The following is a 25,798-nucleotide window of genomic DNA, read 5'->3' as shown; positions in this document are numbered from 1 at the left end:
GTATATAAAAAATATCCAGAATATATATGATACTTTTAGGTTGGTTTAAATACTTGAAAATATATAAAAATAGTCAAATATAAATATCTAATATAGTGGAAGTACACTCAAAACAACAAAAATATTTAAAATTATTTTTGATTTTTGATCCAAAATTTAAACTAAATCAATTTATATGTTAAGTTTAGGTATTCTGACATATATTATTCAAATTTATATACAATATATTATTTTATTTATAAATTTTAAGAAATTCAAAATATATAGTGAATTTAAAAAAATAATTTAAATGGGTTATCTGAACTCGAACTGAATCTGCAAAGATCCGAATGTAATTCAAACTGAAATTTAAAAATATATGAATGGGACTGAAATTTTTGATCCCAGAAATCCAAAACCGAAACAGATCTGAAACGAACCCGAATGGATATCTGAACGCCCAGTCCTAGTGATAATTCGAACTGAAATTTAGAAATATATGAACGGGGTTGAAATCTTTGACCCCGGAAATCCGAAACTCAAACAGATTTGAAACGAACGGAATGGATACCTGAACGTCCAGCCCTAGTACTATTATGTATTCTATATATGTCATCATATAATTAATTGTATTGGTCCATCATATAAATAATCATATAATTAATAGTATTTTATATGTATCATCTTATAAATAATCATATATATTATATTCTTCAAGTTTAATGTCAAATATAAAAACTATAATTTAAGTTAGTATATGAAATTAATCTTTTTATTGTATTTTTCTTATATATATTGAAAACATTTTTTAATAATGGTTATTGATTGTTTTTAATTTATAAAATCATTATAAAATTTTAAACCATTGGTAATTACTGTGTTTTATAAATGATTAAGTGGATCGTTATTGATGACAATTTTGAATCTATATATCAACCCAAATGTTAATCTATTTGTGCAAGTATTACATTGTATATATAAAATATTCTGTAATGTAAATGCTATTATTAAAATTAAAAATACAAATGCGGTGACTCACTAACATTTGACAGGTGTTTTTTAATGTCATGTGTATAATATATAAGATATAAAACTACAATGCACAGGATATTAAACGTACATTTTAAGTTTTTTTGGTAAGTGATGTCAGAAAAAAAAAAGTTTGGTAAGTAAATCATCCAGCCAAATCTGGCCAAATCCGGTTAGATAATAATAGTAATTTAGATTAATTATTTGTTTTAAATGCAGTGGCAGTCCTTTGTAATATTTGAGCAACTTTAAGGGGACATAGTTAAGTGTACTTCAGCCTTAATAGTTTAGATGTGTACATATAACACATCAACATAGTTTACAAGACAAGCATGTGTACATATAACACATCAACATAGTTTACAAGACAAGCATGTCATCATTATGAAATATTTTCTACAAATCAGTCTGGGTGGAGGACGCCTAGTTGACAAATTGGATCTAAACGATTTAGAGACAAGTTAAAAAAAACATTAAAAGGTCTAAATATTCAAAAAAATGTTTTAGACAGCCGTATATCAATAATTATTACCAACTATCGATTTCTTGAACATTATGTGTATAGGGGAGAAATTTTCTTACAAATTTGGTTGACTTATCAATTGGTTTAAATCCTATGTTGTAAAAGTATACAAACCACAAAGGCCGAACCGGATTAACGGAATGTAGTTCCGGGCACGTACAAAACGCAAGTATGACACGCGGATGATTTGTGTAAGAGTGTGCCATGCCATTTCTAAATAATAGTTGAAAAATACAAAATTTGCTTATCTGTTGCTATGATGGACCATAACTAAAACAAGGGACTGCAGCATCAACGAGGGAGAGATTCAATAAATATCTAAAACAGGGATCTTATTATTCCAACCAAATGAGATCATAAGCTACTTTGTTTTTTCCATCTATCTATTTATATAAAACAGAGTTTATTCACTCCTGGTGCTGCCACGTAGCCAACTAGATAAGTCAGTCTCCCTCGCGTTGACACGTGTTCCGATAAGTAAAACGAGTCGTTTCATTTATTCATTACTATCGTAGGCTTCGTCGTTTGTTTAAGATTGGGCTTTGGATTTGGTAAGTGTTTCCGGCCCGATGAAATGGATATGGCTCTAACCCTAATACATCCGCAGACGAGAAACAAAGAAGGTCGTCTCTCCTCTTCATGCGATGACGACCCGATGTCGTTAATCACATTGATTCGCTCCCCCGCGGCGTAATCTAAGGTGCACGAAAATCGAATCTGACGGTGCCTCCATCGTCGCCACTGATGAAAGACTCCGAAGTCGATCCTCGCCTCCCAAATTCGGCGACAGTCGGAGTCGAGGATTGGAGAATAGCGGCGAGGAAGGGATCAAAGAGGATTACGAAGAAGAGAAGACGAACAAGAAAGAGGGGAGGTTTCTCCGCCGTGGAATTTGAGAAAGAGAAGAGCAGCTTGTAAGGTTCCGATCACAGATTCCGATGGGAATCGGTACAAGGAAAAAGGGTTTGGTGAGGAGAATGGAGTGAGCCCAAGTTTAACGGACCATGAGCTTCCCTACCCCTATTTCTCTAGAGCCAATTTCCTATGGGTTCGGTAGAACTCTTATGCCCTTATTTCATAATTCATTTTTTAATCAAAACCCAAAATCCCAAATCAAATCCTCCTCTCTCATCAAAACTAAACCCTAACCTCTCCTATGGATTAGTGAACCTTTGGGTAAAGATTTTAATTCTATACATTTCAAATTTGGAAAAACAAGTTTTTAAAATCGTTTTTAATCAAATTTTGATGATTTTCGTGAAATTTTGGAAAACCCGTTTTTTGATTTTTGAAATATTTTTATCAAATTCTATAAATCAAATAAAGAATATTCACGTTTCCAGATTAATTTTGTGATCTTTCATTTGCCATATAAATTAAAAAAAAAACCGAGCCCATTAAAGATTACACAATAAGATATAAGAGCATTGGAGCAATTGTTCCTTTAGCTCGACGCTGTCGAAGAAAGAGGTGGAAGATGATTTCATGGCAATGACGGGTCACCAGCCACTGCAATGGCCCAAGAAGCGGCCCAGAAACGTTCAGAGACAGATTGATGTAAGTCCAAAAGTCTTTTTTTTTTTATTCTGCTTCTTTCTTGCGATGATAAGTTTTTTGAATTCTGTTTTTGTTGTTCTTCTTGGATGTAGTCGTAGTCATTGTATCCAGCTCATTATTTTGGTGAAGTCACGAAAGATATGTACGATGTCCCAGACGCAGCCGAGAACGGAAAGGTATCATCTTTCACAAGCCAATGATTTTATGTTTTTGCAACTGTTTGCTAATATTTGCTTCACTTATTATGCAGAAATTATGCTTATGGATGAAAGTTGCACGGCTTTATTTCGCTGACTTGTGGAAAATGTTTTGAAGTTGGGAGTGTTGATCAAACTAGAAGATGCTTTTGAGTTTCTTTTGCTATTCTTTTTGTTAGTTTTAGTTTGGGCTGAAATAAGCTGTACAAAGATATTGGAGGAAGTTAAGCAAGGTGTTGATGTAATTAGAACATACTCTTTGATTCAGTATGTCAGCAACGAACAGCCAATAATAATAATCATCAATAAAAGGATGAACAATTCACCAAATCTTTGCCTTTTTGTGACTATCCAACCTCTAAAGGATTAGACCATTCCTCTGTTCATAGCAGCGTGTGGCAAGCGTTGAAGAGCTGTAATGGTGATTTTCAGAAGATGATCATCTCCGACAATCATCCTCAGCTTTTTCGAGAATCCCTCTCGAGATATCTTCTTCTCCTGCCAAGCTCACACAAATTGGGTAAAAAAAACAATGACATGGGTATAAATAAAAGCATGGACTCGAATAGATTTACTACCCTAAGTTGCTGGTAACAAGCAGTGTCTCTAAAACTTTACATTTGAAACTAAAATAAATATTAAAAATATAATGCTATTTACAAAAGAACAGTGAAATTTACTGTCATTATAATTCAAAACAAAAATATTTATCATTATGATATCATAATTTTTTCATTATTTGTTAGTTTATAATATTTTTTAAATACTTCATAAATTAATATTAAATAATTTTTATTACAACTTCCCGCCCGTAGGGCGGACCGATCCTAGTCTATACTATTAAAAGTTTGCTTTTGAGGCTCCATAAAACGTCCACATCAGCGTTAAAAAATTCTCCAGAAAGATGCCATATGTCACTATTTTTTTAAGAATATAATATAATAAATATTACATTAAAATTTAAAAGTTGAATAAATAAATTCAAAACTTAGAATAAAAATATATACAATATAAGAAATGGTAATATTACATTTTTTACATTTAGTTTTCATTTTTATTATTTCCAAAAAAACTAAATGTAATATTTTCCAAAACTAAATGAATAATAATTAAAAGGTAAAATATAATAAATATAAATATTATATAAACATCTATCGTAATATTAAAATTTGATATAAAAAATAAAATTAGAATAAGTACATACACAAGATAAAAAATAAAAAAAATAAGTAAATTTTCAATATAAGAAATAAAAAAACTACATCAAACATATATCTGAAAATATGTAGTAAAATAAATAATAATTAATATGAAATATAAGAAATAGACATATTACATTAACCATCTATCATAATATTAAAATTTGATATAAAAGCAAACCAACTAGAATAAGTAAATATACAATTTAAAAAAGTAAATATAAGTAAATATACAATATAAAAAATGTAAAAACTACATTACACACATATCTTAAAAAATTTACAGTTTTACATTTTTATTATTTCCAAATATTTTTATAAGTAAATATACAATGTAATAAAAATAAGCATACAATATAAAGAAAGAAAATTAGAATAAGTAAATATACAATATAAGAAAAATAAAAATAAGTAAATTAATATACAATTAAGAAATAGAAATATTACATTAAACATCTATCGTAAATAGAATATTAACATTTGATATAAAATGCCAAAAAATTAGAATAAGTAAATACACTATATAAGAAAAATAAATAATAATTAAATAAACAATATAAAAATGGAAAAACTACATTAACATCTATCTGAAAATGTATAGTTGTAAACTTTTATTATTTCCAAATATTTTTATAAGTAAATAAAAATTATAAGAAAAACAAGCATACAATATAAGAAATATAAATACTACATTAAACATATATCACAATATTATCATTTGATATAAAAGCAAGAAAATTAGAATAAGTAAATATACAATAAGAAAAATAAATAATAAGTAAATATAAAAAATTAAAAATTTACATTAAACTTCTATTGAGAAATAGAAATATTACATAAAATATAGTAAAAGTCTCTTCTATATAAAAAAATATGTTTGGATAAATTCACATTTGTGTTACAAAAAAAAAGATAAGTTCACATGCAAATAGTGAAGAATCAACTTACATGAAATATTTCTCATATGGCTTCATCACTCATAGTTTCTTCATCTCTAGGCATAAGTGTCTTGCACATTTTTCAGAAAAAATGTAAATATGCAAAAAAAAATACTCATCATTCAATTTTGCAATATAGCATTTGCAAAAGAAATATAGAGTAGAAACTGTATTTTGAAAATAAAAATATATTGTTTCTAAACCAGTAAGATGGAGAGAATGACGAATGCAAATTATGGATTTTTTACCATGCACATGACTGTTTTCAGTCTTCTCCTTTCAGCGCATCACACAAATGAGCAAGAATCATTCTTTCTTAAGAACAAAAAGAAAAGAAAACATAACGAGTTACAATTTTCTGGAATGGTGGTAAGTATTATTGAACAATAACTAAGAAACCAAGTCCAGATATATCATAAGAAAACACACAAGCCATAAACATACATATTGATGGATACTCCCTTAGCTTCTACTATCTGTCAGCGTTACAAGTCATCACCGTTGCTAAGTTCTTTACTGTAGAGGACATACTTGGTTTGTCTGATAGCTTGATAGCTGTTGGAGTACTGGTGTCTTCAAAGATTGAAAAAGAGGGGTTAAGGACTGCAGATGATGCTTTGCTAAAGAAGCAGAGTCTCCTAGCTGTGGATATGTGTCAGCTGTTTTGATCGTCTGTTTTAAACTTTCAACCATACCATACCATACGGCCATCAGCCAGCAACGCCTTCACAAGATGCGACGGGGGAGATTGACGACGTGGTTTGAGCTGGGACAAGGGTTGGCGCTTTGGTGAACGTGTGATGAGGTGATGTTTGTTTGGTTTCCAATTTCAATAAGATGTAAACGTGTTGTCGAACTTTAGAATTTGTAAAGGCACATAAACTACATGGCCATCAAGGTTGTTTACCTTGCTGTCCAAGTTTTCCTTTTATAAATAATACCCCATCGATTCCACCCGTTTTCAAAGAAATTTGATTTTTGAATAAGTTAATGAAAATATGAATTACAAAGTTAGTACATAGATTTAATTCAATAATAGTAAAATGGTCATTTTTCTATTTAAAGAAACTTTAAATCCAACTAAAATGTGTAATCAATCCTAACTTTAAATGGAAAATTTTCTAGTCAAAGATATATGTTTAATCTTTAATAACTTGAACTTTTTCTTTGTCAAATCCCTAATTGAATAAAATACCCCCTTGAACTATGTGTTTGTTTGTTTATCAAAAATAGTAAGGATTCCAACCTTGACAAAAAAAATTTTTGGATCGAGTGTGTTTTTCATGGCGGGTATTAAGCCACGTGTCATTAATATGGTACATCTACGACCCAGAATTCGCGTTAGTGAGTGACATGTCACCAGTCCCATAAAATACACCTCCGACTCCGTTTTAGTTCCACAGAGATTTGATTTTTTTTTTTTAAACGAAAAACGCAAGAAAGAAGACGAAGAAGATATACAAATCGATCTCGTAAGGAAAAAACAATCGAAACAGAGATTCCATTCGAATTGAATTTTGGAGTTACCAATCCAAATCGGTACGTTGATTCTCGATTTCTTTCTTCTTTTCCTGAGCTTTTAGCTGATTCATCGATTTCACATCAATGTCAATTTTCTAGGGTTTCGGTTGATGATTTGGGGTTTTAGATGTTTTGTTGTTGTGGAATATTTCTCAGAGAAATTCGGGATTTTTTTTTAAATAATTTTGGTATTTCCTTTTCCTGTAAAAAGTAAAACTTTGGGAGCAAGGAAACCAAACTTGGTGGCCAAGTACTTTTATTCGCCTATATAAACTCGTCTCGATTTGATTCCTTTCCTGTTTTCTTCCATCAAGTTCTCATCTTTTTAAAAGTCCAGAGAGTTTTTTTTTTTATCCAATCCCTAATCTTTTTTGATCTCTTGTAGATGTCTGTTTATGAACAAACCGGAACCGATACATCATCAAAGAAGAGAAAAACCAGGGCAAGGTAAAACAGTAGCTGAGAGGCTAAAGCAATGGAAAATTCGCAACGAAGGAGATAACAACAGCAAACCGAGACGGCTCGAAGAAAGGTTGTATGAAAGGGAAAGGAGGATCAGAGAACACTAACTGTAGTTTCAGAGGAGTTAGACAAAGGTTTTGGGGTAAATGGGTTGCTGAGATTCGGGAACCTAACAGAGGAAGCAGGCTTTGGCTTATGATGAAGCCGCTAGGGTTATGTACGGTTCCTTGGCTAGGCTTAATTTTCCTGGCTCTGAGTTTGCTAGCACGTCGAGTCAGTCTGAGGTGTTGGTTGGTGGTGATGTTTGTGTGAAGCAGGAGGATGGTGTTTGTGAGTCTGGACCAGTTAGTCAGATTGTACATGTTAAGGAAAGGTGTGGTGGTCGTAGTGTGGATGAACGTCGAGATGTTGTGAATAGCAGGCTGAGTTCTTATTTGCTGGATGAGTTTGAGCAGGATTATCAGAGCAGCAGGTTAACGAAGGAGTTGGAGAAACCAAAGGGGGAGGAAGAAGAAGTAATACAGCCTCGAGCAGGGTTTTTGGGATTAGGATGATTTGTTTGATGTTGATGAACTCCTTGGTGATCTGGATACAGACCCGTTAAGCGGTTTTGATCCGTGCCAAAACCAAGACCAAGACCAGGTACAGCCTGGTGGTAATGATTCACATCTTATTCAGCTGGAGCCACACAATGATCCTTGCCAAAACCAAAACCAGGCACGGGTGTTGATTTACATCCTCTTGAGCTCGAGCCACACAATGGTCACGACTTCTTTGACTTGACTTTCCTGGATCTTTGAGAGTTCAGAGGCGATGAATTGGGTCTGCAAGACTGCAATGGAATCTTCTGTATTTGATCATGCATTAGCAACAAGAAATTGGTGTTATTGACCTGGTTTCAAAATGAAAAAAAAAAAAGTATAATAACTTCCTAGTCTTTTACTCTTTCCTTTGATCAATGAGTGTTGAATCTCATCTATAACTTTTACTATAAGATGTCAGAGTGTCAAATAATTTTGCAATTATAGTTCTAATACAAAAATTAAGTGTCAAATAATTTTGCAATTATAGTTCTACTACAAAAATTAACGAACCGTTTAAGATAAGTTTGTTCCGAGTATCTTGAAGATAAGGCAAGCACCAGTGCGTGCGTCTTTCTTATAGCCTGAGAGTTGTGTAGTGATTCAGTACTTGATCCCTATAAACTATACAACTCATCTCTTTAAGCTAGTTTCTAGATGACTTGTAAAAGTTTATTAAGTTACTGACTTGTAATGAGCAAGGGACATGATACAGTGAAGAATACCCTTGAGATACATATTCTTCGGCCATTAAGCATAGTCTTGAGCGTCATACTATAAGACCATCCCCATTGAGGGGTTTTACAAAAAGTTCACACAAAAACCAAGAAAAACAAATAATATAATAATATCTTTGCAGTGAACCCAGGATGCGGGAAGTCTTCGCGATGAATCGAGTTCATCACTATTCTGTGGGTCCCACACGACGTGGCAGCCCACAGAATAGTGATTGGACCTATTAGTGGGGCGTTACATTAATCGATTCAGTAATTCAATATTATATTTGATAATACGAAAACTCATAGTTTCATAGAACTGGGTTTATGTTTATACACTTGATGGGCCTGGCCTATATCGGCTTAGTAGTAAGCCATTACAAGTATATACACTAACTTCTTCCTCAAGCTTCTGATGAACTTCAAAGAAACTTGCTCTACCTTTTGTTTCAAGCTTTAGTGTTAACACTCAACAAGATGATTCCAAAGCTAAGACTGAGATTCTGCAGCTGGAAATTCTGGGTTCGATAAGAAATAAACGTAAGAAACGTTACAGAACCAAAACTCTTACTAGCATTATCAGACCACACCAAAAAGAAACTCACAGTTGATGTTATGGAGACTTGGCTATTAATAGGAGACCTTCCTTGGCTACCTTGTCACCGAGTCAAATCTAAGAAACGATGCACTGGTGAGTGGTGAAAGAATGATTCTGCATTTGATTTAACACCAAATCATAAACTATTAATCTTTTTAAAACTTTTCAGTTTCTCCAGTACACTTTTGAAGGGCTAATGGTTTCGTGAATCGTGAATGCTAGATCATTCTCTTAAATGAAGATGAGAAACCGTGGCCATTGTTTCTGAAATACTACGAAACAAATGGTCATGTTTACATCATACGCGGCTGGAGAAGTTTCTGTCTAGCAAACCGAAAAAGAGTCAACGATGAATTGACTTTCAAACTAGTGCAAACAGGGAAAAAACCTCTGCTCCAGTTGCGTGCGTCAGTGTACAACCGAGCTTGTTTTTCATCTTCTTCAATAAGCCAAGACAGATTCGTGACACTAACTCTCAAACACCATCTCAAGAGCTGTAAACTGGTAAGTAAATAAGTAAGTTTTCATTTCAACATTTTGTCAAGAGTTGTTTTAATGTTTTGGAGTTTATATGGCAGTGTCTACCGGTTTCATTTGTGATGGCGAATGATATCAAGAACGTAAGGAAAATATACTTGTTGACGGATACGGTGTACGAAGGGCACGAGTCTTGAACCTGATGACAAATATGGAAGAATGAGATTGGGAAAAGGGTGTATAAAGTTCTGCAAAGCTAATGGAGTGAAGGCTGGTGAGTCCTTCCGGCTAGAACTCATCAAGGAAGAAGAAGAAGATACAGAGAATCATGAAAATTCTCTCATAGTTGGTTGTGCTTATGCAGTGTGTATCTTTTTTTTCTTGGCTGGAGTTTAATATGCAAGGCTTTAGAAGTTTGGCATGAACAAAGGAAAACAAATGTCTTACCATCGATGGCACTGTGAACAAGTTGTTGATCTTGTTAAAAGATTCTTTTTTGGGAACACAATTGGATCAAACATATCTTCATGTTTTTTTTTTTTTTTTTTTTTTACATATCTTCATGTTTGCCTTATTCGTTAGACGCCAATATTTGAGTTGGCTGGTACCTTTTGGCCCTAATAGAAGCTACTGGGCAGTGGGCACCAATAATCTAATGTTTTTCAGATGGATGAGGTTAGGTATAAGAGGGGATGCTATTTGTGGACATAAGTCTTTGGCTTTATAAGTTTCTACTTATGCAAGATGATTCCCAATTTTAGACATCAGCAAAACTTGTAACAGCAGATGCATACATTAACAAAGAACACAAATGAATACTAACTTGATTGGTTCCATTATTAGAGTAAAAAATACAATATTGTATCTTTTTTGGGCGGTCAAAATAAGAGAATTAAGCAGGAAGAGGGGAACCCTGAAATTCATCCCGTCTTTATTACAAAGACAATAAAAGTGAGAAACATAGAATAAACTAGGAGAAGAATCATAGTCACTACCATATTGTGTTCGCCGTACATAGAAAAACAAATGCCAAAAAGCCAACACAGCAAACCGCAGAGAAGCGTGATATAAGCATGTTTCATCCCACCGATGAACAACGATATGGTGAACAACGACATGTACAACACAAACGATACGTCATAATTCGAATAGTATAGTGGAGATGTCAGTAACGCCGACAAGGCAAGCCTCGCAAAGACAACCTGAGGAATCCTCTCTTTGTCTGTAGTAAAATCCTTGTAACCATTAGTGAAAGGAGGATCAGTGAATAATAGATACCTGAGTACTGTCACTGCATAGAATGTTGTGGCACTCACAGCGCCGTCCTTGAGGAACCGAGACACTGCTGGTGACTTTCCCCCAGGTGGCCAGAGAAGATTGAGTGATATGGAGAGGCCAAAGAGCGAGAGTAGAGCCATTACATACCATATTCCTCAGTATACAATCACTTCTCTTCTACTCAGTTCAGTATTCTCCATTGTAATATTTATTAGGAGATCTCGGGGATTACGAGATCACCTCAAATATATTTGGATGTAACTATTAGGAAATATATCATTAATGTATAAGTTAGATTTCCTATTCTATTATGTAAAGAACTTGCTAGACAAGTTATGTAATTTGTATAAATAAGCATATTGGCTAAGTTAATAAGATGAGAGAAACTATTATACTACTTAGGTTTCCTCCAAACTTATCATGGTATCAGAGCTAAAGATCCATTACCCTATTCTAGGTTTCTTGTCATGGTATCAGAGCTAAAGATCCAATATCCTATGGGTTATGGTCTGGCCATTCTTTTCTAAATTAAAAAAAAAAATAGTTTTCACGTTTGCTACTTTGCTTTTCGTTTGAAGTTTAATTATGGTTTTTGGTTTTCTTCTTCTTTGATTTATTCTCTTTTGGTTTTGTTATTAAAAAAAATGAAAAAAAAGAAAGAAGAGAAAACGTGGTTTCATACTAAAAAGAGGCCTACGTATGATTGATGACACTATGTGAACTATGAGCATGGATCTTTGATGGTCCGTTTATATTCATATGTGTAGTTTTAAAAAATCTTTATGTGACTATTAATCTACTACGAATTTGGTGGTAGTCACGAAGATGATTGATAATGGCTTCAACGGGTATATACTGATCCGATGGAGCGATGAATTGATGATGTTGCTGTGGACTTTGAGCATGGATCAGATGGGTTCGTTCAGTTCACTTGGTGGCATGAAACGATGAAGATACACAACTACTACATTATTTTCACCGAATTGATGACCTTAGCGAGGTATAAACGCTATTGATGACCTTAGCGAGGTATAAACGCTCTGATGGCCTTATGGTGGGGTATAAACACCATGAAGATGATTCGATGATTGTCCAATCTCATACGTGTCACCATGTATGAGCTTGCGGGAGGGTATTAGGAGATCTCGGGGATTACGAGATCACCTCAAATATATTTGGATGTAACTATTAGAAAATATATCATTAATGTATAAGTTAGATTTCCTATTCTATTATGTAAAGAACTTGCTAGACAAGTTATTTAATTTGTATAAATAAGCCTATTGGCTAAGTTAATAAGATGCGAGAAACTATTATACTACTTAGGTTTCCTCCAAACTTATCATGGTATCAGAGCTAAAGATCCATTACCCTATTCTAGGTTTCTTGTCAATATTCTCTTCTCTCTTTCTATTTCCCTTCTTTATGGGTTTTATCGTGAGAATTCGGCCAAAAAATCATGAACTTTGCACGAATTGCCATAATAAATACGAACATATTGGCTGGCCAAAAAACACCGAACTATATTTGACTTTAAATTTTAATCAGTAAGTTATCGCTGACTCGCCAAATTAAACACACCATTACAGAATGATTAAACGACGTTTGCAAAGATCGTTAAGTAAAACGGCGTCGTTTTGAGATGGAATGAAATGACGTCGTTTTACCTATTTTTATTATCAAAAATATGTTGTTCGCATTGATCGAACCTGAGAACTCATGGCCAAATGACGAGGTTTCTTGCCACTAGACTACTGTCACTTTTAAGAATATCCATAACATGTTTTCTTTTATTGAGTATCAAACAAATCTCAAAAATCTAAATTCTTTTTAAAAAATTCCAAAAAATCTTAAAAATTCAAAAAAAATCTGAAAAATAAAATTAAAATTGAAATTACAAATAAGTTTTTTTAAAAAAAATCAATACATTAAACATTTCAAAAAAATCTAAAATAATTCAAAAAATGCAACGAATTAAATTTAATGATTAAAAACTTAAAACATATTTTTAAATAAATTAACGTATGTAATATAAAATAAAAATGATATTTATCACACTATAGATTTTAGTATGAATAATGTATTTAAGATAAAATAGACAAATGATAATTAAGATACAATAAACAAATGATATTATCACAAAATGTTTTTCTAAAATATGATAATAATTAAATGAAAAACATTTGTAGTGTAATAAATATCATTTTTCTATTTATCTCAAATATATTAATTTATAAAAAAAGTATGATTAATTTATTTAAGATAAAAAAACTCAAATGATCTTAGATACATTAATTTTTATAAAACAAATTAATGTTTTGATTTTTTAAAAATATTTATAATTTTAATTATAATTTTTAGAATTTTCTTGAATTTTTAAGATTTTTTGGAATTTTTTAAAAAAGAATTTAGATTTTTCGAGATTTGTTTGATACTCAATAAAAGAAAACATGTTATGAAAATTCTTAAAAGTGACAGTAGTCTAGTGGCAAGAAACCTCGTCATTTGGCCCTTAGTTCTCAGGTTCGACCCACACGAACAATATATTTTGGATAATAAAAATAGGTAAAACGACATCGTTTCATTCCATCCCAAAACGACGTCGTTTTACTTAATGATCATATTTAATGTTGATTAACCACCGTCTTAACTGTTAGTTAATTGTGTTTTAATCTGGTCGGTCAATCAAAGTTTCTTAATAAACTGATAAAAATCAACAAAAATTCAAGTTTTTTTTTGCCAGCTTCAAGTCCATGTTTCTTTTGGTCATTCTTGCCATGTTCAGTGTTTTTTTTGCCGAATTCCCATTTTATCGTAGCTTATTATCATATATATAGGCCTTGGATGTAGGTACTGAATTAGGTTATTGAGGGGTTTTAGACTATGCAGTATAGAGAAATCTTCACAAAATCACAACTGACAAAATAAATTAATTATAAATAACTAAATCACTACGTACTTATCCGTTTGCACAAAAAAAAAGAATAAACAATTAATTATGCTTTAGAAATTGTGCTCTGGGTATTTTGGTTGGGGCTTTAATTTGTTGTGTTGTATTTATAAAGATATTGAAAGCACTAAATAAAAACTATGAAAAAAAAAAATTCTAGAGTTAAGATTGTTGACAAAAAAAAGAGTTAAGATATTTCTTTTTCTAATTTTTCTGCTATAAATTCATTTTATAAAGTTAAAGCATGATACTGTCCACATCATCTAGAGCTCTTACCAATCAACCACTACTCAATTTTCACACTTTCCAGTTTTAATGTGTTTTATTTTGATTAGCTTTGCTTTACTTCATTTTTCTCATTAAATATCACATTGATTTGAACATAAAAAAATGTACTATGTCATGGGTGGTTAATACTTATGGTCACTAATATTTGATCATAAAAAGTAATTCCTCTTACAATATACACAAAAACTTACCGACAACTCAATTCTTCCGAACCCAAAATATTACGAACCGCAAATAAGCACTGAATATAAGATCAATTCTTTTAATAAAAGAAAACGACCATTTGAACCCCTCACAACATATCAATGTCATAGTTCTTTAATGGGAGGCCAAACAAAACCTCAACTTTGTACGAATTGCCAAAACAAACATGAATTTTTGGGCTGGCCAAAAAAACACTAAACTTTCACTGATTTTCTAATTAATTAACAATGTTTTCGTTGACTTGCCAATTTAGCATGCCGTCAGTTAACTTAACATACATCGTTTATTGTTGGCGTTAAAGTAAAACGACGTCGTTTCAAATGAGATGAAACGACGTCGTTTTATATGATTTGAAAAATAAAAACAAGTAGCCCCCTAGATTCGAACACAGGTTGGGTAAGACATACGACAAAGTGTTTTACCACTAGGCTAGTGGCACTTTCAATGTACTTACTAACATATTTAATGTTATTTGGTACTCATTGAATATAAATTTTTTTTCTAAAAACTTAAAAATATCTTTAAAATTTCAAAAAATTGAAAAAAGAAATATTTTAATAAAATTAATTTTGAAATTAAAATGAAAAAAAATTCTTAAAAAAATAAAAATCTTTAAAATTCAATATCTAGCTTAAAATCGAAATTTAAGAAAAACAAATTATTTTATAAAAAAAATTAAATTTCGATTTTTTAAGCTGGATATTGAATTTTTTAATTTTTATTTTTTTAAGAAAAAAAAATTATTTTTTCATTTTAATTTCAAAATTAATTTTATAAAAATATTCCTTTTTCAATTTTAAAATTTTAAAGATATTTTTAGGTTTTTAGAAAAAAAAATTATATTCAATGAGTACCAAATAAAATTAAATATGTTATTAAGTACATTGAAAGTGTCACTAGCCCAGTGGTAAAATACCATGTCATATGTCCTATCCAACCTGAGTTCGAATCCAGGAGACTACTTGTTTTTATTTTTCAAATCATATAAAACGACGTCGTTTCATCTCATTTGAAACGACGTCGTTTTACTTTAACGACAACAATAAACGACGTATGTTAAGTTAACTGACGGCGTGCTAAATTGGCAAGTCAACGAAAACATTGCTAATTAATTAGAAAGTCAATGAAAGTTTAGTGTTTTTTTGGCCAGCCCAAAAGTTCATGTTTGTTTTGGCAATTCGTGCAAAGTTGAGGTTTTGTTTGGCCGAATTTCCGTTCTTTAATATAAAAAGAACTATTGATTTTTTTTTGACAACAAAAACAATTATTGCAAACAAGCAAAAAGATATCTTATCACATTAATACCATCTCACCTAAAATTTTCTAAAAGACAAAAATCATTATCATAAACATCTCTTGCAAATGCAAATCTAAAACAAAACCATAGAATCATGCAAAAAGTAATATTCTAGATCACAAATAAATTGTATCCCGTCCGTAGGGCGGACCGATCCTAGTTGTCTGTAAAATTGACTCTAAAAAGCTCAAAATGTAAGCTAGTTAGTTACCTCCCATTGTCATGGAAAAGTAACCTCGTTGAAACCAAGAATCATGAGATTCACTGAACCAGTTCAACCGCTAGAGCAACATATGCCTATTTATATAGTTAAGCCTCGGTACATACACATCTAAAACCAAACCACTTCACTTCTCCACCTTGTTGGATCACTCTTATTTAGGTCCATCGAGTTCGTTTTCAGTGATTAACAATATAACATTTCATCTCACAATCCTAATGTTGGTTAAATTTGAAAGATTGACCGTTTTTGTGTCATCTAGGTCTTCATTTAATGTATTTTTTATCGTTATTATTTTATACTACTAAACATCTCTTTAAGGTACTTGGCTATGATCATCATTGAGAAACGTTCTGTTATAACTTATAAGTCATAAAAGATTATTCCAACCTTAAGCAATTAATTTTAAATAATATTACTGCCACTGCACCATTCTGTGTTATTTCTCAAACTTTAATACAACCAAGAATGAAACAGAGAGCACAAAGGTTGTTTTGATGAATTACCACTACTTCAGTAAATTTTGTTTAGTTGCTCGGCAATTGATATACAACTGGTAATATAATAAAAGATATACCAAAAACCAATGCGATTAATCTCTCTAGCATAGAAGAAAATCTAAATCAACAAAATTTTGGTTTTGAAACAAAAAGGATATTTGGTAATGAAGAAATTTTTTCTTTTTATTCATCAGAGAAAAGCGATCGGTACATCAATCGACACATAGTCTCAGACGACCGTCGTGAGAATTTTAGATCAAATCTCATCATCTGAATATCCATCTTCCTTCACATACACGAAAATAATCAGTTTTCTTTTGAAACACTAAAAAGAAGATCAAACACCAAAGATAAGAAAAACAAAAAACAGCGACGAGAAGAATAAACTTTCAACCGGCGATGCTGTTTTTGAAGGCTGGATGTCCTTTTAAAGGATGATGAAGCCACTCTAGGGTTTATTTGACGCGTATGATACGACGGCGCTTTAACGTAATGGGCTTATTATCTACATTTTGGGCCCTCTTCTCATTTGACTGGATTTCTTCAACCTGGGTTTTCGTAACGCTCGCTTACGTGGCTCACAGACAATACATCTCACTCACAGTTCTGGATTTAACTCAGCAAGCAAATACTGTTGGACTCCAAAACCTGATGTGAGCTGCTGATCCGCGTCAATTACTTTTTTTTAACAAGACAAATTATCACAAAAGAACTCGACGAGCAAATCTTCTTTTTAGGTTGTTATATCTATCTTATTAAAACAGAAACATTCTGTTGGACCTAACATTTATTTTGTAAATTTTTAAATTAAATACACTTTTATACTTTATAGTTAAACATACATCAAATCACTAATGTTTCTTTCTTTATACTACTATTCATGTTTCCAAACAATATACTTATTTCTTTATACTACTATCAACGTTTCCAAACAATATACTTATTTTTTTATACTACTATCAATGTTTTCAAACAATATATTTTTTATACTACTATCAATGTTTCCAAATAATACAATAATTAATCTTAATTATTTTATATCTATCATTTTCTCTTTAAAATTTTGTAGAAACATCATAATTTCATAAATTGCAAAATAGTGAACTTTAAAATTTCGATTATAAGATTACAAATTATGAAACTATTACAATTTAAATCCAATTAGATTACATATCGGTCATCCATCAGTTCAATCGGTTAGTCTTAGTGATTTTTTAATATGAATATTTTAAAAACATAAATTGAATTGTCAGATCTCCGGATTAACCGGTATAATCACAATCGGGTTGAATTTAAAAATACTGATTTAAATGCAAAAATATTTTAAATACACACTCTTTAAAAATTACCAAAATATTTAGTAAATTATTAGTAAAAATTTTCATGTTAAAATACTCCGCGCTTCAAAAGCGCGGGTCAAAATCTAGTTTTGTTTATATAAAAAGTCAAAGTTTGTCTAGTCGCATATCTTTGTGTTTAGACTTCCAATATTCCAGCCATGTTTTTAAGCAAAAAAAAATAATATATTCCAGCCATGTATAGACAATCTTCATGCCAGACCAGATATGGGAAAAAAAAAAAAAGAAGAAATAGACAAACCACAATAAATGTTCATATCTAAGAAAAACCACAAGAAATAGACAAACCACAATATATAAGAAAAAAATAAGAATATCCGCCTGATGCATATATGATCATCAGTTAATCTTAAGAAGATGAGTCAAGAAACAAAATTTTCTTCTGGCATGAGAGAAGCTTGAGCCTCTTGTATCTAAGTATAGCAATTTTTCTCTGTCTAGCTTTTCTAAATATTCTTTGACGTGCTGAAACTGCTTGCTTCATTACAGGAATGGAAAACCCCTTTTTCTTAGCCATAAGTTTATACTATATGTTATTTTAACAAAAAAGAAAAAACTCAGCAATTAGGTTAAAGTTATTATATGTATAAACAAAATTACTTACATCTATAACCCGAAATATGCGTGGCTGAATTGATTTTCTTAACCACGGGTGGCGAAGGATGCGAGTCCCAAGTCTAGTAGCTCCCCTTTCATAAACCACAGGATGAGAAAGATTCAACATAATTGAAGCAACTTCAAGTTCAGACTTATTAAATTCTTTTCCAATAAGATCACTGTAACAAGTACAATAATCGTCATCGTTGAAAACTTTCATAATATAAGTTTTCAAGTAAACACTCAATTAAGAATATTAAGAATCAATTAGAGTTATCAATGGTGACAAAATAAAATTGACAAACAGAAAAGATAGAAAATACAAAAACTATTTTGTGAGGTTTACTTCTTATATATGAATTTTGTCATCGTGTTTATCAGCTAAAAATAGTAATAATATCAAGTTAGGACATATATTTATCTTAATAATAGTTGACAAAAAAAATATTTATCTTAATAATATACAAAATATATTTTATTGTTATATTAATGTATATAAATTAAAAGAGGTCAAAAACAGAAGAAATTTAACTGAAAGTCAAAACTATGTGACATATATCATGTTGGTACAACAACATTAGAAACAGCAAACTGCTCTTAAAAAGTATTCGAATTTGAGAGTATCTACAAAATTAAGTTTCTGAAAACAACTAGATAGTTACAAACCACACAAAAGTAATAGTAATAATATCTTCGTGTTTATCAGCTGAAAATAGTATTTGATAATATCAAGTTATAACATATATTTATCTTAATAATATACAAAATATATTTTATTGTTATATTAATGTATATAAATTAAAAGAGGTCAAAAACAGAAGAAGTTAAACTGAAAGTCAAAACTATGGAACATATATCGTGGTGGTACAACAACATTAGAAACAGCAAACTACTCTTAAAAAGAATTCGACTTTGAGAGAATCTACAAAATTAAGTTTCTGAAAAACAATTAGATAGTTACAAACCACACAAAAGTGATTTCTGTTTGTTCTTAAAACTAATTCCGAACTACACGTGGCTCTGGTCTTCTTAGGTACTCTGTTAGCCAAGAAATCATCATCATCATCAGAATCCTTCTTCCGCTTCTTGGTGTTTGGTTTGGAGTCGCTTCGTTTATTTATGCCTGACACAGCAGCTTCAGATGATGGTTTTCTTACATCCTTGTTCTCGGCCACTGATTTGGAGCTGGTTATTGGGGGTAGTAGAAGCTGCAGGTTTTGCTGGAGAACTGAACTTTGCAGTCTTTTGCAACCTCTTCTCAAGAACTTTCTTTGCCTCTGCAGCTGGAAGCAGCAACCCAGACTCCATTAACCTGATATCAAAAGTGGGGTTTTCAAACAAACAGAACAATCTGAAGCAAATGATGGCAGTAATGCCTAGTAAGTCAAAAACCATCAGAGGTGTTTGACCAATGTCGAGTCTGTTTATGAGGTTCAAAATTCATGTTAGCTTTAATGCCAGTGTCCCAAAATATGGCATTAAGTCCCTGAGGAAAAACACAAAGTTGGTGATGAACTCAAAACATAATAAGCAGATTGACACCAAAACACTATATAAATGTTAAACATCTTTATGTTATGTTGCTCTATCATGGCTGCATAAGAATGTAGGCACACAAAGGAATAGAAAGGCTGACCAAATCTTTAGCCATTTTTCTCACTAGTTGGAACTTGGTTGTGAAGAGTCACGTAAGTGGATCTCTGTGCAGAAACACAAAATCAACAAGGTAAGTTGTTCAAACACAAATCTAAAACCAGAGTAATTGGGTATGATTTGTGTGAAGAACAAAGCTCACCTATATAAAACCCAAATAATAAGAAGCACATGATCTTATTGCAAAATATCAAAAGCCAAGGTTTCAGCTACAAACAAAACCAAACCGTGAAAGCTTTTCTCCAAAGCCGCTTCACATCAAATCTTGGTTACATTTACATTGCTGATATCTCTTTTAGTTTCAAGACAAATCATACCAGTAAAAACAAAAAGTTAACAGCTGCTAGATTATGCTGTGGGGTAAGTGGAAAATACTCAAGAACTAATATATATCAGAGGGATGATCATAACTACAGAGATTAGATTACAAGCAGATTATTTCTCTAAACCAATCTAATAGAAGCAGACACAAAGATAAAAAATCCTATTTAGCTCCTCCAGAAGATGGAGGAGACTTTAACTTGGGAAGTCTAAATGTTGAAGTGAAGAGCTTTGGAGTTTCTGAAACTGTGACTGATGTCTTGTTCACTTTTTGCCTTTTCGACCTTCTAATTTCCTGAAATCAGAAATTCATAAGTATAAGATAAAAGCTTCTAGTAAAATCAGACTTGGTGGTGATGCAGACTTTTCTTTCTTTCTTGTTACCTGAGACCCCACAGTATTACCATCGCTACCTTTGTCACGTGTTGTGCATCTTGTTAAGCTACGAGACTTGTTCAAAGACTCTACATCCCTTGAGAGCTTCGAGACCCCCTCATCACCTTTCTTGGTAAATCCACCCTCCAGTTCAGCAACCTTGGCCTTCAGACTCGAGATAATCTCATCTTTCTCATGGTTAGATGACAGAAGCTGCTCTTGATAAGACACAAGACTCGAAATCTTGGCGTTCGCTTGAGCAATCTCATCATCTTTCCTCTTTAACTTATCAATAAAACCACTTTCGATACACTTGAACTCGCTCCTAGCAAACCCGTTTTCTCGTAACAGATCAGATATTTCACATTTCTTCTCATACTCAAGCTTCAGCTTTCTGATTTTTGCTTCCAATGATTCTGCAGCTTCGGAGTCTCCATTCTCTTTCTGCATATACAACATTTGTATGAGTCCACACAAGAGCTGCTTATAAAGTTGGAAACTTTTGACTCTTACACTTGTGAGGATATCAAACCAAGCCTTGAAGTATTTTAACTCGTCCACCGTCTCATCTGCAATTCAATAGTAGAAAACAAAAGAAGATATAAGAAGACTCAAGATTCCGTGAATGGTAAATAAATAAAGGTGCCAACTTTACCTGATTTCAAATTGCATATAGAACGATCCCTTTCCTTTAATACAGACAAGAGATTGAATTTAGAGGTCTCAAGGAACTGCATCATCTCCATCGTTTCAATTTCTCTCTTCATCTGTACAAAAAAAAAAAACCCAAAAAGAAAAATTAGAAACCCTAACTTTTTCCCCAAAAACAAGGAAATTGAGAGAAAGGGGTGGGTGGGGGAATCGAGACGTACGAGAGAGAGTTGTTGGTCGTAGTTACGAACATCAGAGATCCAGCTTTCGTGTTTAGTCTTGATCTTATCTTCGAGAGTCTTCCTGTCTTTTAGAAGCGATTCGATGTGGTCCTGTTTCGTCTGTAGAATTTTGACCAAACTCTTGAAAATATTGTCCCAGCTTTTCCTATCTGAAGATTCTCGAGAAACCGATTTCACACCCATCTCCTCCGCACTACTCGAAGCTCGTTCTAGTTCCAATTGACCAAGCAGAGAGAGAGAGAGATTTTAAGACCGTTAAGAGTTACAACTTTTTTTTTTTTTTTTCAGTGAAAACTATGTTTTTTTTTGGCAACAGTGAAAACTATGTTAAACATCTAAAAACTAGTTTCCTTATTTCATAGGAAAGTTCTTTTGTTGAAAATTTGATTGGCAATAACATAAGTTTTAGTTTTTCTAAATTGTAGGGAAACACTTTTTTTAGAAATTTTGATTGGACAAAATGTAGTTTTTGAAAAACAAAAACCAAAAACCAATCTAAAATCTCCAAACAAAACTTATAAAAGTTGCAAGTCTTCTTTAGAAATTTATGTTTTTCTTACGGACAAACCTTTTTTAGATCCTTTTGAAGATCACTCTACAAATATACGCGCTCTTTAATGGGCCTTGATGTCCGTCACCGTCACACACCACTCGTAGCGTTCGGTTGGTTTGTATTTCTTGAGTTGGTTAGTTTGAAATTTAGTTAACTCGGTCCGGTTGAAATCTCTCCAAATTCTGAAAGCTTTATACTAAAGTCAACCGAAGTTTCAATTTCAATTGATAATGGTTAAAATTTCTAAGAGTTTCAGTTAAATTCAATTAATTTTGTTATTTTACCTCGAATTTTGGTTAGTTCAATTTAGAATTTTGAAGTTAGATTTCTTTAGAAAACCGAATTGCGCCAAAACTCAAAATTCCTGAATCGAACTGAATATCATAACCAAACTGAAAACCGAACATTTTGGTTTGATTTGGCAGGTTCGGGTGATAACTGTAGGCCTTGCGCCAATTAAATAAACCGGACCGTGGTATGGTTAGGATTTGTGAAACCAAACCGGTTTATATGGTAATAACAAAGATGGAGACGGAAAAGAGACGACGTACCATTGCGCAAAAAACTACAAACTATCATCAGTTTCTCTTACCTAACAGCATCTCTAGCTTCCCCCCACGTGTCCTTTCCGCGAATGGCGTTGTTGTATGGGTTGCGTTCAGAAAATATATACAGATTCATTCTTCATCGATAACGAAGTTACTTGTGTGACAATCATTGATTACTACACTGATCGTGTGAAAACGTAAACCAAGAGAGATCAAAGGAATGATGAAGGATGTGAAGAGTCGGATTCAATACCTTATGTCGTGGATTCGCCGGCAGCCACCGAAGATAAAGGCGTATCTCTGTGTGGTTTCGGCAATAACGGTGCTCGTCTTCTTAAGGGTGATTGTCCATGACAATGAATACCTTTTTTTAGCTTCTGAGGCTGTCCATGCCATGGGGATCTCCGTTCTTATCTACAAGCTCACCAAGGAGAAGACTTGTGCTGGTAATAGATCATCTTCCGCTGATGTGTGTTCTGTTTCTTTGGTCCTTTGTGATCGGATTTTTATCGGATTTGTCTGATGATATTGACATTTTGATGATGTCAACAGGGTTATCTCTCAAGACGCAGGAGCTGACGGCTTTGTATCTGGGCGTGCGATTGTATTGTAGTTTTGTAATGGAATTTGATCTTCACACGTTACTTGATTCTGCTGCTTTCTTCACCACTCTTTGGGTCATCTATATGATCCGTCTCAAGCTTAGACCTACTTATATGGAAGACAAAGACAACTTTGTCATCTACTATGCCGTAAGTTATTAAAACTCTTTTGATTCTCTCTGTGTCTTAAAACTTGTGTATTAGATACAGTTGCAAATACTAGGTTACTTTCAGGAGCAATCAAGAGGCTTTCTTCATTAATACTGTATTTATGTGAATTAATTTGTTTTATTGATTCCAGGAGTATTTATATTGATCGTTGAGAAACTTTTCGATACTAGTGTAATGTTACTTTGTATTTGTTTGCTTCAGGTAGTCCCATGTGCTGTTGTATCTCTCCTCATACACCCGTCAACCCGTCACCACATCATAAACAGGCTGTTTTGGGCATTCTGTGTTTATCTTGAAGCTGTTTCAGTTCTTCCTCAATTAAGAGTCATGCAGAACACTAAGGTATATTATTACATAAAAATAAAAACACGTTGTGTCTGAATCTTCCTTGAATGCTTTGTGTCTTCTTTCTTGTCAGATCGTGGAACCATTCACAGCACATTACGTTTTTGCCTTGGGAATCGCTAGGTTTTTGAGTTGTGCACACTGGATCCTTGAGGTTCTTGCATTACACACAAATATAAACGCTTTACTATTAGTTTACTCGTGAAAGATGATTTAAATTACGGATGTAGGTGTTGGATACGAGCGGGAGGTTACTGACCGCATTAGGGTATGGAGGCTATGGACTTTGGCCTTTCATGGTCATTGTCTCCGAAATCATCCAAACCTTCATTCTTGCAGATTTCTGCTATTACTATGTTCAGAGGTAAAACAAAAAGAAAAAAAAAGAAATCTTAATATAATGTTTATAGACACTATTGTTCAAAGGTGTTGATTTCTAAATATTTGGAACTTTTTCTGTTTTTTCTTTTCGGGAACAGTTTAATGGGTGGACAGCTCGTCCTTCGTCTCCCGTCTGGTGTGGTCTGAGAAGCCTTGCAAAATGGATTCTTTGAGCTTCCAGAGGTTTTCATTATTAGAGATTTTGAGATATGATTTGATACTTGTTAGCAAAGATGCATTCATTAGAATTAGTTTTCTCATAATAAATGACGTTTTGAGTCGTAGATCATATAATTGACTCACGAAGCTTAACATACTTGCACTAGTACACAGGGGCGAATCTACATTGAAGCTTGTGGGTGCAAGTGCACCCATAAAAATTTAATATTTCTTATGTTACACATAGAAATTATTAGTAAATTAGTTCATTTGGGAATGATTGCACCCAGTAATTTTTGTAGTTAGAAGTTCCATGCACCCACTTTCACATTTTTTTACAAATACGTGTGTTATAATATGGTTTATCGGCATCATGCACCCACTAAAAATTTTCTCTGGATTCGCCCCTGCTCGTACATGTATACGTTATGCTAAAGGAATATAAACCTCAAGTATTATAGCAGATTTAACAGTTTGGATATATTATGAAACTGTTCAGAACATAAAACTGGTGTTTGATACACGAGCACAATAAGAAAACACAACCGAGTTATCTAGAACAAGAAAAGAGGACGAGAAGAAAAATGACACGATTGACTACACGTTAAAACAGTTTTGTTCATGAACAATCTGGTCTTCACGTTCGTGGTGAGACATACTATTATTATTATTATTATTATTATTATTATTTTTTTTTTTTTTGTAACTTGAGACATACTATTATTAATCGATGACTTATTGAAAAGGTCGATATTTCAGGAACGCATCGCCTTTGGAACCCATTCGATCATACTCGGCATCTTATGGATGGCGAAGTATTGTTTCTGTTAGATCTCTGGTTAGCAAAGGACTAATCAAAAGGGTGGGATTAGGATCATCCATCTCTGTATGGAATGATCCTTGGCTCCCATCCACCCGCCCGAGACCAGCAAATAAAAATAATCACAACCTTTACCCGGACCTAACGGTAGACTCACTCATCAATGAGAATTCAAGGACATGGAATATTCAAGCATTTCAGAATCTGGTTGATTCTGAGGATGTAGATATTATTCTAAGTATCCCGTTAAGCAGAACTCTATTGATGGATCGGGATGGCTGGCACTTTACAAACAATGGGAGATACACAGTTAAAACGGGTTACCAGATTGAAAGAGTGTACCCAGATAAGGAACGAGTTTTACCACAACTAGGCCCATCAATCACACCTTTGAAGGCTTTTTGTTGGAAGATAAAATGCCCACTTAAAATGAGACATTTTCTATGGCAAATGTTATGTGGATGTCTAGCGGTAATGAAGAATCTCAATGCAAGAGGGATAAAAGGAG

General features: G+C 32.7%; 3 protein-coding genes, 2 long non-coding RNA genes, 1 other non-coding gene and 1 pseudogene across 9 annotated transcripts; 3 read left to right on the top strand and 4 right to left on the bottom strand.

Annotated features, from left to right (window-relative positions):
- Window positions 1-1,958: 1,958 nt before the first annotated feature.
- On the top strand, window positions 1,959-3,615 carry LOC108811223 (uncharacterized). Its single transcript, XR_001943261.2, has 3 exons — window positions 1,959-3,088; window positions 3,181-3,264; window positions 3,339-3,615. It is a non-coding gene; the product is annotated as an uncharacterized LOC108811223 (long non-coding RNA).
- Window positions 3,616-7,328: 3,713 nt separating this feature from the next.
- On the top strand, window positions 7,329-8,364 carry LOC108808975 (dehydration-responsive element-binding protein 2B-like; annotated as a pseudogene).
- A 2,305-nt stretch (window positions 8,365-10,669) lies between these two features.
- Window positions 10,670-11,195, bottom strand: LOC108808284 (uncharacterized). Its single transcript, XM_018580456.1, has 2 exons — window positions 10,773-11,195; window positions 10,670-10,690 (listed from the first exon to the last, which is right to left on the bottom strand). The coding sequence occupies exons 1-2, from the start codon at window positions 11,193-11,195 to the stop codon at window positions 10,670-10,672; spliced, it is 444 nt and encodes a 147-aa protein (XP_018435958.1).
- A 5,484-nt stretch (window positions 11,196-16,679) lies between these two features.
- Window positions 16,680-18,836, bottom strand: LOC130495904 (uncharacterized). The gene is made up of 2 exons (XR_008934893.1): window positions 18,477-18,836; window positions 16,680-18,398 (listed from the first exon to the last, which is right to left on the bottom strand). It is a non-coding gene; the product is annotated as an uncharacterized LOC130495904 (long non-coding RNA).
- On the bottom strand, window positions 16,700-16,790 carry LOC130497278 (small nucleolar RNA Z161/Z228). Its single transcript, XR_008936281.1, has one exon. It is a non-coding gene; the product is annotated as a small nucleolar RNA Z161/Z228 (small nucleolar RNA).
- A 463-nt stretch (window positions 18,837-19,299) lies between the features above and the next one.
- On the bottom strand, window positions 19,300-21,987 carry LOC108806278 (uncharacterized). Of its 4 annotated transcripts, XR_008936072.1 has the most exons (7): window positions 21,691-21,987; window positions 21,474-21,585; window positions 21,332-21,387; window positions 20,828-21,262; window positions 20,265-20,738; window positions 20,106-20,169; window positions 19,300-19,781 (listed from the first exon to the last, which is right to left on the bottom strand). XR_008936072.1 is itself a non-coding variant. In XM_018578346.2 (5 exons), exons 1-5 carry the CDS (start codon window positions 21,892-21,894, stop codon window positions 20,607-20,609), a joined length of 939 nt encoding a protein of 312 aa, XP_018433848.2. In that variant the 5' UTR covers window positions 21,895-21,987; the 3' UTR covers window positions 19,300-20,606. The 4 variants fall into 4 exon arrangements, 1 of the variants encoding a protein (XP_018433848.2); XR_008936071.1 differs by having other exon boundaries at window positions 20,106-20,738; XR_008936070.1 differs by having other exon boundaries at window positions 19,300-20,169.
- A 735-nt stretch (window positions 21,988-22,722) lies between these two features.
- LOC108810621 (uncharacterized) lies at window positions 22,723-24,606 on the top strand. Its single transcript, XM_018582725.2, has 6 exons — window positions 22,723-23,258; window positions 23,365-23,564; window positions 23,787-23,927; window positions 24,004-24,084; window positions 24,161-24,294; window positions 24,410-24,606. Exons 1-6 carry the CDS (start codon window positions 23,033-23,035, stop codon window positions 24,456-24,458), a joined length of 831 nt encoding a protein of 276 aa, XP_018438227.1. The 5' UTR covers window positions 22,723-23,032; the 3' UTR covers window positions 24,459-24,606.
- The last annotated feature ends 1,192 nt before the right edge of the window (window positions 24,607-25,798 follow it).

This window comes from Raphanus sativus, chromosome 6 (assembly GCF_000801105.2).
Source record: "Raphanus sativus cultivar WK10039 chromosome 6, ASM80110v3, whole genome shotgun sequence".
Classification (NCBI taxonomy): Eukaryota; Viridiplantae; Streptophyta; class Magnoliopsida; order Brassicales; family Brassicaceae; genus Raphanus; species Raphanus sativus.
The sequence above is the reverse complement of the archived record's forward strand: the minus strand, read 5'-3'. Positions and strand labels throughout refer to the sequence as shown.